The 12,726-nt window shown below is 42.7% G+C and overlaps 1 protein-coding gene across 1 annotated transcript in view; it reads right to left on the bottom strand.

Annotated features, from left to right (window-relative positions):
• The window catches only part of LOC124009842 (myomegalin-like), a 116,183-nt gene that overhangs the window by 63,502 nt on the left and 39,955 nt on the right, over positions 1 to 12,726 (bottom strand). Inside the window, exons 6-9 of the mRNA XM_046322041.1 lie at positions 5,609 to 5,732; positions 5,206 to 5,360; positions 4,848 to 5,004; positions 2,732 to 2,785 (exon numbers count right to left, since the gene is read on the bottom strand). Coding sequence (XP_046177997.1) covers positions 2,732 to 2,785; positions 4,848 to 5,004; positions 5,206 to 5,360; positions 5,609 to 5,732 — 490 coding nt within the window. The remainder of the gene's footprint in view (positions 1 to 2,731; positions 2,786 to 4,847; positions 5,005 to 5,205; positions 5,361 to 5,608; positions 5,733 to 12,726) is intronic.

Here is a 12,726-nt window from a genome sequence, read left to right as displayed (position 1 = left end):
ATTTAATGGGGCAAATAAATCCAAAGTTCAATGTGTGCCATTCCATTGCCTACGCCTGTGCATTCATTTTCCACTTTCAAAGACCCCTCCACCTCAGTCTTCTAAAGAAACTGACATGGATTTGAGTAATAGTGATCCATTCAGCCTTAGTTACAACTGGCAGTGGCCAAGGCAATGGGTCAACATCACTGTGTGAAATCTGAGCTGAGATCAGCCGTGATAGTCACATTTGCATCTTAGAGCCAAGCTGATTTACAAGGTAAAATGCCTCCAGAGGCACCTTGGGGATTTGGCTGCTTCATGAGAAACTGACACAACAACAAAAATGTGTAGGATTCAAAGCTGCCACCAAATGACCAGAGCCAAGAGACTTGGGGGGTCTCAGTGAGACAGGATCAAAGGAAGAATAATGGATATGACCAGAGCCAAGAGCCTTGGGAGTCTCTGTGAGACAGGATCAAAGGAAGAATAATGGATATGACCAGAGCCAAGAGCCTTGGGAGTCTCTGTGAGACAGGATCAAAGGAAGAATAATGGATATGACCAGAGCCAAGAGCCTTGGGAGTCTCTGTGAGACAGGATCAAAGGAAGAATAATGGATATGACCAGAGCCAAGAGCCTTGGGAGTCTCAGTGAGACAGGATCAAAGGAAGAATAATGGATATGACCAGAGCCAAGAGCCTTGGGAGTCTCAGTGAGACAGGATCAAAGGAAGAATAATGGATATGACCAGAGCCAAGAGCCTTGGGAGTCTCAGTGAGACAGGATCAAAGGAAGAATAATGGACCAGAATAATCAAAGGAAGAATAATGGGATATGACCAGAGCCAAGAGCCTTGGGAGTCTCAGTGAGACAGGATCAAAGGAAGAATAATGGATATGACCAGAGCCAAGAGCCTTGGGAGTCTCAGTGAGACAGGATCAAAGGAAGAATAATGGATATGACCAGAGCCAAGAGCCTTGGGAGTCTCAGTGAGACAGGATCAAAGGAAGAATAATGGATATGACCAGAGCCAAGAGCCTTGGGAGTCTCAGTGAGACAGGATCAAAGGAAGAATAATGGATATGACCAGAGCCAAGAGCCTTGGGAGTCTCAGTGAGACAGGATCAAAGGAAGAATAATGGATATGACCAGAGCCATGCATCTAGAGAGTTGAGACAACCTGTAGAATGTTGAATATTGTTCTAATTCTAGACAGTGACATAGCAATGTTTAAATATTCCCAGTGTAATGTTAATGGCGCTCTAACATGGCTGCCATAGAATGTTGTAGTGACATGAGAATGCATCATCATGCAGAAACCTCATTGGCCTAACTCTCTAAATACATGGCTCTGGTAATGACTAGCTATAGATAACGACTAATATGTGGTAATGGCTGAGAAGAGATGATGACTGTCGATTACCAAAACTAACAAGTGACGATGATTAGCCAAACACTCTTGATCAAAATGACAGGATACACATACACTGTACTGCGGCTTTCTTTCAACTGTATGTGAGGTATAGTGACACTTTAAATAAAGTTTGATTTAATTTCATTTGACACACAGCAGCGCATCTATTTCTATTATCTAACCCCGCTCCAGTCAACACAGACGCATACTGCATATACCTGTTTACTGTATACCTGCATACTGTGTATACCTGTTACTGTATATACCTGTTACTGTATATACCTGTTACTGTATATACCTGTTTACTGTATACCTGCATACTGTATATACCTGTTTACTGTATACCTGCATACTGTATATACCTGTTACTGTATATACCTGCATACTGTATATACCTGTTACTGTATATACCTGTTACTGTATATACCTGTTTTCCTGTTAATTTTGTAATGTGAGAAGCTCCCCTCTAAGAATGTGACTGATGAGAATAGAGAATGTGGGCAGACTGTTCATAAATTCATCACATCATTTCTTTACCACAGACTAAAATAACCCAGGCCCGCTCCCTTCAGGGCCGACAGCTCCCAACACAATACTGGCATTAACAGACATAGAGACACTAACACAGACTGGTCTAGGAACGGTTTATTACTCAGCTCTAGCAGCTGCTATATACTAAGATGTTATATGATATGGTAACTATGGGTAATGTATGATGTTTACGTTGAATTCAATACAATGGCGTTTCAATTAACCACAAAGAAACCCTAATTATATTAGAAAGTAATTTATATGTGATTACAATTTGATAATGTATTTTTCCTTATATAGTGACCACCGACCACATATTCTGTAGCTCATGATGTTACTACTCTGTATGTGGCTGTCTGGTTTAAAGGTGCTTTGTGTTTATACTTCAGTAGGGGTCAAGCTCCACCAACACCTTAGAGTGGGATCTGGCTAAAGTGGGTACTGACTCAACAGTAGTGTAGGACTAGCACCTCAAAGTGCAGACTCTTTAATCAACTTAATACAGAACTCAAAGCTGATAGTGATTATGCAATATTAAAGACAGAGTCCACAGTAGGGGGACAGAGCGCCACTGGCCACCCCATCACCTTTGTTATTGTTTCTGTTGCCGAGCTGAGGAGCGCCTCGCAGCATGGTGACACAAATTCCAGTACATATTGTGCTCTTCTATCGTGCGTGCGATGATGTCAGAGGAGAAAAAACTGTGTTGGTTGTTTTCAATAACTTCTTTGTTGTTGTAATAGTTTCACCATTAAGGATCCCAGCTTCAAGTGAGTTTCTGTGTTCACTTCAGGATTCACTCACCTGCATCTCCTGCTCAATGCGTAGTCTCTCCCTGCCCAGCTCCTCCTGGTAGAACTGTGGGGGAGAGAAACAGGGGCCGTAGAAAGTTAGGTGTGTGTGTGTGTGTGTGTGTGTGTGTGTGTGTGTGTGTGTGTGTGTGTGTGTGTGTGTGTGTGTGTGTGTGTGTGTGTGTGTGTGTGTGTGTGTGTGTGTGTGTGTGTGTGTGTGTGTGTGTGTGTGTGTGTGTGTGTGTGTGTGTGTGTGTGTGTGTTGTGTTTGAGTAATGGTTTGATATCAGTCCCACAGAGCGTAATTAATATCTCCTTCTCAGAAAATCTGTACAACAGCTGTAGGGATGATCAGACCATTCAGATAGGAGCAGAGTACACCGTGTCCTGTTGACAGTTGTCCAACCAAATGCATCACACTCCCACCCTGCCTGCTGCCACAACAACATAACTTAACACAACACACTACACAACTGGTAGATTGAACACGACTAGTTGCATGGGTTACAGAAGGCTACACAGCAAATACAAATGTAATGGATTGATTCTGAAACAGATTAAAGTGTAGACTCAGCGAAATGATGTTGCAACAACCAGCACCACAGGTAGCCTAGTTGTTAGAGCGTTGGACTAGTAACTGAAAGGTTGCTAGATCAAATCCCCATGCTGTCAAGGTAAACATCTGTTGTTCTGCCCCTGAAGAAGGCAGTTAACCCACTGTTCCTAGGCCATCATTGTAAATAACAATGTGTTCTTAACTGACTTGCCTAGTTAAATAAATATATATTGAGATCCATCACTTGACTCACAGTGTTGCTCCTTACTGTTCACAATGTTGTAGCCAGGGCTTTGAGCCTCACTCTTCATTGCCCATTGACCACATGGAATTCCTCAATCAAAATAAGATTTTGACAACTGAAAGGATATGAATGTTTATGGAGTGTTTACGTGTGTGTTGCTATGTGTTTCTTGACAGTAGTGTTATGTGTGTGTTGCTATGTGTTTCTTGACAGAAGTGTTTACGTGTGTGTTGCTACGTGTTTCTTGACAGGAGTGTTTACGTGTGTGTTGCTATGTGTTTCTTGACAGTAGTGTTACGTGTGTGTTGCTATGTGTTTCTTGACAGAAGTGCTACGTGTGTGTTGCTATGTGTTTCTTGACAGTAGTGCTACGTGTGTGTTGCTATGTGTTTCTTGACAGTAGTGCTACGTGTGTGTTGCTATGTGTTTCTTGACAGAAGTGCTACGTGTGTGTTTCTATGTGTTTCTTGACAGAAGTATTTACGTGTGTGTTGCTATGTGTTTCTTGACAGAAGTATTTACGTGTGTGTTGCTATGTGTTTCTTGACAGAAGTGTTTACGTGTGTGTTGCTATGCATTTCTTGACAGGAATGTTTACGTGTGTGTTGCTATGTGTTTCTTGACAGAAGTGTTACGTGTGTGTTGCTATGTGTTTCTTGACAGAAGTGTTACGTGTGTGTTGCTATGTGTTTCTTGACAGGAGTGTTTAAGTGTGTGTTGCTATGTGTTTCTTGACAGAAGTGTTTACGTGTGTGTTGCTATGTGTTTCTTGACAGGAGTGTTTACGTGTGTGTTGCTATGCGTTTCTTGACAGGAGTGTTTACGTGTGTGTTACTATGCGTTTCTTGACAGGAGTGTTTATGTGTGTGTGTTGCGTGTGTTACATAGCTATAACAGGTGCTCTTCCACATTTTGACATTGTGCTTCCACGTTTCCATGTGGTTTCATCTTTTTTACATGTGTGAGGTACGGGGGAGATATGGATGAAGAAGGACTGGGTGAGGAGGGGGGAGGTTTTGAAAAGCATGTTAGCTATAGCTAAAGGAGAGGCAAGGAGGGTTGAGGACATGTGAGGAAGGGTTGAGCTATGTCTAATGAGTGAGTGAGGAATGGGTGAGACTAGGGTGAGAGATGGGTAAGTTGTCCTTGAAACCCTGTGTATGAAGCTTTTCACTTGCTATTACATGCCTGTACACACTACAGGAACTCAGTCAGTCAAATACATACAATAGATGAATACAATAACACAATAAATGATTGAACCATTGACCCCAATGCAGACCCTACACATGCACTTTTCCTCATACGTGTAACAGCGATGATATATACCTCTGCATCCCTCTCTTTCTGCAGCAGGGATGAGGAGAGGTTCACTACCTGTCCCTCCAGCTCTCCCACCTTCAGGGCCAGGATGCTCTTCTGTCCACTCAGCTCAGTGATCAGAGCCTCCTTACAGCGCAGAGCACAGGTCAGCTCCTCAACCACCCTGCAGGAGGAGAGAGAGGAGAGACAGGAGAGGAGAGAGAGGAGAGGAGAGAGAGAGAGAGGTCAGTATCATAGGTACTGTGGGCTAAATTTGGACTTGTAGGAGTCCTAGGCTTTCCTCCATGAGTGTGAAGGTGTGTAATTACAGCTTTTAGGTCACTGGTTCAACTCTGGCTCGAATGACCATATACTGTGTGTGTACCTGTCTCTGTTGGTGTGTGATGGGGGGTGGTGAGACGTGGTCTGGGTGCTCTCCTCCTCCTCTGGGCTGTCCTTCATGTCCTCCAAGAGGGTCTGGGAGCTAGACCTAGCCAGGGAGGCCATCCTCCCAGCCTCACATCGCGCTAGCTCGGCCTCCTGGAGGAAAAACATGAAAAGGTCTGGATATCAATCTGAGTTTAAAGCTGATCTAATAATAGAACAACTCATTTCATCTCAACAAAGACTACAACCAACTTTTGCAGTGTGTGTGTGTGTGTGTGTGTGTGTGTGTGTGTGTGTGTGTGTGTGTGTGTGTGTGTGTGTGTGTGTGTGTGTGTGTGTGTGTGTGTGTGTGTGTGTGTGTGTGTGTGTGTGTGTGTGTGTGTGTGTGTGTGTGTGTGTACCTCCTGCAGGAGTTGTATCTTGGTCTCCAGCAACTCCTGCATGTGGTCGATCTCCTGCTGTCTCTCCTCACATCGTCTCTGTAGCTCTGCCTCATTGTGACTGGACAGGCTCTCAGCTGTTGACCTATCCCGAAAAGAGGAGAGAGAAAGGAAACATTGTGATTGCTCAGGCTCTCTGCTATCGTCAAATGAAAAGAGAGGAAAAAATAGCGATAATTGTGATTGGTCTGGCTCTATTCTGTTGTCCTAGTGGACATTAGATGGAACATCATGTTAAGTGTCTATCAATAACTACCAACAGTCATCCACAAACACTCATAACACTGTGTTGCTTGTTATTGCGCCATCAGTGCAGGGCAGACCAGTGGTGTCAGTCCTGGGTGATTTTAGGGTTGTAGTGTGGTCAGGTCAGGACTAAGACAGGATATGAGGTCATATGAAGTATCCCTGCTATAACTCATGGGATACCCTATACCTCCCAGCTACAAATAGAGACCAGTCACACACCCAGAGTGTAAACTTTCATTGTGTTCACATATAGTTCTGTGAGAGCGTCCCGAAAACATCACGCAGACCGAGTCTTTGTTTACAAACTACTGTCTTCGGACACACATGGTATTGTGAAAACTGGAGCATCAACCTGTGAGGGAAGTCTACTGCTTGTAGTCGTACACCCTCTGACTGTGTGTGTGTTTGGTTTTATTATCCTTGTGGTGACCATAAGTCCTCACAAGGATAGTAAAACAAGGACAATTCCCCAGTCCCCACAAGGAAAAAGGCTATTTTATTTTATGGCTTAGGTTTAGGTTTAGAATTAGGGCGAGAATTAGGGTTAGGAGTTAAGGTTAGATTAGGTTAGGAGTTTGAGGTTAAGGTCAGGGTTAGGGTTAGGGTTATGTTTAGGGTATAGGGAAAATAGGTTGTTGAATGGGAATCAATTGTTTGGTCCCCACAAGGAGTGTGTGTGTGTGTGTGTGTGTGTGTGTGTGTGTGTGTGTGTGTGTGTGTGTGTGCCTTTAAGTATCTGTTTTACTGAGTCACTCAATGACGCCATTCCAGAATTCCTGCTGTGGATCCCAAAATGGCAGACGCCTTCCTGTCTCCTTGGGGCGTCTGTTCTATTCCTCCTCCTCCTCCTCTCCTCTTTTCTCCTCCTCTCCTCTGCATTCCTCTGTTTTTAACTCAGACCATCTGACCATGGCAGACAGCAACTAAGATAACTAAGATTATTATTAACCAGACTGTATAGTGTTACTGCTGGGTGGATGGATGCTACTGCTGGGTGAATGGATTACTGCTGAGTGGATGGATGTTACTGCTGGGTGGTTGGATGTTTCTGCTGGGTGGATGGATGTTACTGCTGGGTGGTTGGATGTTTCTGCTGGGTGGTTGGATGTTACTGCAGGGTGGATGGATGTTACTGCTGGGTGGATGGATGTTACTGCAGGGTGGATGGATGTTACTGCTGGGTGGATGGATGTTACTGCAGGGTGGATGGATGTTACTGCTGGGTGGATGGATTACTGCTGGTGGATGGATGCTACTACTGGGTGGATGGATGTTACTGCTGGGTGGATGGATATTACTGCTGGGTGGATGGATATTACTGCTGGGTGGATGGATGTTGCTGCTGGGTGGATGGATATTACTGCTGGGTGGATGGATATTACTGCTGGGTGGATGGATATTACTGCTGGGTGGATGGATATTACTGCTGGGTGGATGGATGCTACTGCATGGGTGGATGGATGCTACTGCTGGGTGGATGGATGCTACTGCTGGGTGGATGGATGCTACTGCTGGGTGGATGGATGCTACTGCTGGGTGGATGGATGCTACTGCTGGGTGGATGGATGCTACTGCTGGGTGGGTGGTTGATCAAATCAAATCAAATGTATTGGTCACCGTAGTCCTTTCTGTAGCTCAGTTGGTAGAGCATGGCGCTTGTAACGCCAGGGTAGTGGGTTCGATTCCCGGGACCACCCATACGTAGAATGTATGCACACATGACTGTAAGTCGCTTTGGATAAAAGCGTCTGCTAAGTCGCATATATACTTACACATGTAAAGCAGATGTTATTGCGGGTGTAGCGAAATGCTTGTGCTTCTAACTCCGACAGTGCAGTAATATCTAACAGTTTCACAACATATACCCAAAATACATGTACATCTAAGTAAGGAATGGATTAAGAATATATACATATATGTCAGAGTGGCATTGGACTACAATACAGTGGCATAGTATAGAATACCGTTTAAACATATGAGATGGATGTTCCTTAAAGTGGCCAGTGATTCCTAATCTATGTCTATAGGCAGCAGCCTCTGATGTGCTGGAGATGGCTGTTTAATTTAACTTCTTATGGCTGGGGCAGTATTGAGCAGCTTGGATGAATAAGGTGCCCAGAGGTGCCCAGAGTAAACTGCCTGCTACTCAGTCCCAGTTGCTAATATATGCAATATATATTTGGATAGAAAACACTCTGAAGTTTCTAAAACAGTTTGAATGATGTCTGTGAGTATAACAGAGCACATGGCGTATAATTTAATACAATTTTTAAAAAGATTTTTAAAAAAGCTTTTTTTTCCATAAAGCTTTTTTGAAGTTTGACACAGCGGTTGCATTAAGGAGAAGTGTATCTAAAGTTCCATGTATAACACTTGTATTTTCATCAATATTTATAATGAGTATTTCTGTAAATTGATGTGGCTCTCTGCAAAATCACCGGATGTTTAACACGCCAATGAATACTGAGATTTTTTAATATAAATATGAACTTTATCGAACAAAATATACATGTTTTGTGTAACATGAAGTCCTATGAGTGTCATCGGATGAAGATCATCAAAGGTTAGTGATGAATTTAGTCTCTATTTCTGATTTTTGTGACTCCTCTCTTTGGCTGGAAAAATGGCTGTGTTTTTCTGTGACTTGGCTCTGACCTAACATAATCATTTGTGGTGCTTTCGCCGCAAATCCTATTTGAAATCGGACACTGTGGTGGGATAAACAAGAAGTGTATCTTTAAAATGGTGTGAAATACTTGTATGTTTGAGGAATTTTAATTATGGGATTTCTGTTGTTTTGAATTTGGCGCCCTGCACTTTTACTGGCTGTTGTCATATCGATCCCGTTAGCGGGATCTCAGCTATAAGAAGCCATCAGCCACAGTGAGTGGTGTAGTATAGAATACAATACAGTATATACTTATATATAGTATATACATATGAGATGGGTAATGCAATACGTAAACACAATTTAAAAGTGACCAAGATAACGTACAATAGTGTGGAGTGCAGTTTATTCAAATCAAATCACATTTTATTTGTCACATACACATGGTTAGCAGATGTTAATGCGAGTGTAGCGAAATGCTTGTGCTTCTAGTTCCGACAATGCAGTAATAACCAACAAGTAATCTAACCTAACAATTCCACAACTACTACCTTATACACACAAGTGTAAAGGGATAAGAATATGTATTTTTTTTTACATCAATTTCCATTATTAAAGTGGCTGGAGTTGAGTCAGTATGTTGGCAGCAGCCACTCAATGTTAGTAGTGGCTTTTTAACAGTCTGATGGCCTTGAGATAGAAGCTGTTTTTCAGTCTCTCGGTCCCTGCTTTGATGCACCTGTACTGACCTCGCCTTCTGGATGATAGCGGGATGAACAGGCAGTGGCTCGGGCGGTTGTTGTCCTGGAGGGCAGGTAGTTTGCCCCCAGTGATGCATTGTGCAGACCTCACTACCCTCTGGAGAGCCTTACGGTTGTGGGCGGAGCAGTTGCCGTACTAGGCTGGTACGGCATATGAGCATTACTTATATGGGATGAGTAATGCTCAATACGGAAACATTCGTTATTTTAGTTATTTGTTATTTTAAACAAGTTATTTAGGGTCATAAGAGACGGTAGCAGCAACCTTATGTACAAAATGAGTAAAAAAATAATTTACAAACAACGCAGATAAACAAACAAAAAAACACAATCGGTTGGCGGCATGTGAAACGTCTGCCTTCTGCTCCGGCGCCAGCTATTTGATACTATCTCCATATTAATACAGTAATGTAATGTTGATTAGCTGATCTGATGCTATCTCCATATTAATACAGTAATGTAATGTTGATTAGCTGATCTGATGCTATCTCCATATTAATACAGTAATGTAATGTTGATTAGCTGATCTGATACTATCTCCATTTTAATACAGTAATGTAATGTTGATTAGCTGATCTGATGCTATCTCCATTTTAATACAGTAATGTAATGTTGATTAGCTGATCTGATGCTATCTCCATTTTAATACAGTAATGTAATGTTGATTAGCTGATCTGATACTATCTCCATTTTAATACAGTAATGTAATGTTGATTAGCTGATCTGATACTATCTCCATTTTAATACAGTAATGTAATGTTGATTAGCTGATCTGATGCTATCTCCATTTTAATACAGTAATGTAATGTTGATTAGCTGATCTGATACTATCTCCATTTTAATACAGTAATGTAATGTTGATTAGCTGATCTGATACTATCTCCATTTTAATACAGTAATGTAAGGTTGATTAGCTGATCTGATGCTATCTCCATTTTAATACAGTAATGTAATGTTGATTAGCTGATCTGATACTATCTCCATTTTAATACAGTAATGTAATGTTGATTAGCTGATCTGATACTATCTCCATTTTAATACAGTAATGTAAGGTTGATTAGCTGATCTGATGCTATCTCCATTTTAATACAGTAATGTAAGGTTGATTAGCTGATCTGATGCTATTGCCATATTAATACTGTAATGTAAGGTTGATTAGCTGCCATGTGAGCAAGAAGGCCAGGGAACAGTATGATCCATTACACCAGCTGTGGAGCTGGCAGTGATTAGTAGCTTGCATGCTAACTGCTCCCCTCCATCAGCCAAATATGTATTGCTGAGACGCCCTACCAGCACACACCACCTTTGATCATCAATCTATCACAGGCTATGGACTGTAGGCTGGAGGCTATGGTTGGGGGGTTGAGGGCACAAGGCAGAAAAGTGGACCTTTAATCTCATAGCAATCTGATAAATACACAGAATATGTCAATCAAATGGATTCCCTTCCAGGGGGAGTATTACATTCAAAGCCTAGCTGCAACAGCAGGGGTAGGGTTCAGAGGGGGGTAAGGGTGGACGTGACAGGTATTGCCTTCCATATCCCTGTCTGCACGCCAAGATATCAGGGTTGCCCTTTTGGAGCTGATGGGTGTGCGATCCCATTGGGACAGACACTCGGAGTACACGTGTGTGTGTGTGTATGTGTGTTTGTCTGATTGTGCACGCTCCTGTGTGTGTGTGTGTGTGTCCAGCTCTCTCTCACCCCACCAGCTGTTGTGTGAAACATGAGCTGAGATGTTACCGCTATACGGTTTGATTCTACCCTCTGAGGGACTCACTACTGATTACTGTTTCATGCCTAAAGTCTCCTGCTATAGGCTTGTTATCCTGCTATAACGCCATCGCTGTATGAGAAACAGCCTTTTTAATTCTCATCAAACAACGACAAACACTCACCGTAATCACTTGAGCAAATTGTATTTCAGAATTCCAGCAAAGCATGTCGCACGTAGTCATGGGTCTTTGAAAAACATTTAGATAATTGAATTCTATTGGTTTAGTACTATGCTACATACAGTAAGCGGGTCTCGAGGGGAATTTCAGGAAGAGTAAGAGGACAGTATTTTATTGGTGGATATGTGGCATTGGTGATGTCAACATTAGGCCATTGAGGCCATCCATTCACAATGCATACAGGGCAGGATGGCACTGACAGACATGGCAGCTCTGCTTCTAGCTACTAAGCAACTTTGAAGAATTTCGTTTTTTTGTGTGTTATTTCTGACGTTACTAATCCAGAACTTTTTTTGTGTGTTATTACATACAGCTGGAAAGAACTTTTGGATATCATAGTGGCGGTAATTTACCAGCATTACGACCAAGAATACGACTTTCCCGAATTGGATTCTTTGTCCGTACCCTCCTGGGCAATTGAACTTATCCCAGAGGCTGCTCATAGGTGCCACCGGTGGAGAAGAGGATTTCGGAGTGGACTTCAGTCCGACTCAGGAGGTGTGCACACCATCCACCGCTTCCGAGTATATTAGTCGCTAATGTTCAGTTTCTGGATAATAAAGTAGACAAGCTCAGGGAGAGAGAGAGAAATCAGGAACTGTAACATTCTCTGTTTCACAGAATCATGACTCTCTCGGGACATACTGTCCCCATCCATACAGCTAGCTGGGTTCTCAGCTCATTGTGCAAACAGGAATACAGAACTCTCCGGGAAGAAGAAAGGCGGGGGTGCATGTTTCATAATTAACTACACATGGTGTGATTGTGATAACATACAGAAACTCAAGTCCTTTTGTTCACCCGACCTAGAATACCTCACAATGAAATGCAGAAGGTATTACCTCCCAAGATAATTCTCTACGGTTATAGCCACAGCTGTGTATATTCCCCCTCAAGCCAAAACCACAACCATTCCTCAAGGAACTACACTGAACTTCATGCAAACCGGAAACCACATATACTGAGGCAACATTTATTGTAGCTGGGGATTTTAACAAAGCAAATTTGAGGAATACGCTACCGAAGTTCTATCAACACATTGACTGTAGTACTCGCGTAGGAAAAACACTAGACCACTGCTACTCGCCTTTTCGAGAGGCCTACAAGGCCCTCCCCCGCACCCCCTTTGCAAATCAGATTAAGACTATTTTGCTCCTCCCTTCCTATAGGCAGAAACTCAAACAGGAAGTACCTGTGCTAAGGTCTATTCAATGCTGGTCTGACCAATCGGAATCCATGCTTCAAGATTGTTTTGATCACTCGGACTGGGATATGTTCCGGGTAACCTCTGAGAATAACATTGACGTTTACATGGACATGGTGACTGAGTTCATCAGGAAGTGATTAGGGGATGTTGTTCCCACGGTGACTATTAAAACCTACCCAAAAACTTGTGGATAGATGACAGCATTCACGCAAAACTGAAAGCGCGAACCATCGCATTTAACCATGACAAGGTGACAGGGAATATGGTTGAATACAAACAGTGTAGTTATTCCCTCTGT

The sequence above is a fragment of the Oncorhynchus gorbuscha genome, linkage group LG22 (genome assembly GCF_021184085.1).
Source record: "Oncorhynchus gorbuscha isolate QuinsamMale2020 ecotype Even-year linkage group LG22, OgorEven_v1.0, whole genome shotgun sequence".
Lineage (NCBI taxonomy): Eukaryota > Metazoa > Chordata > Actinopteri > Salmoniformes > Salmonidae > Oncorhynchus > Oncorhynchus gorbuscha.
This window is presented reverse-complemented; position numbering and strand designations above follow the sequence as displayed.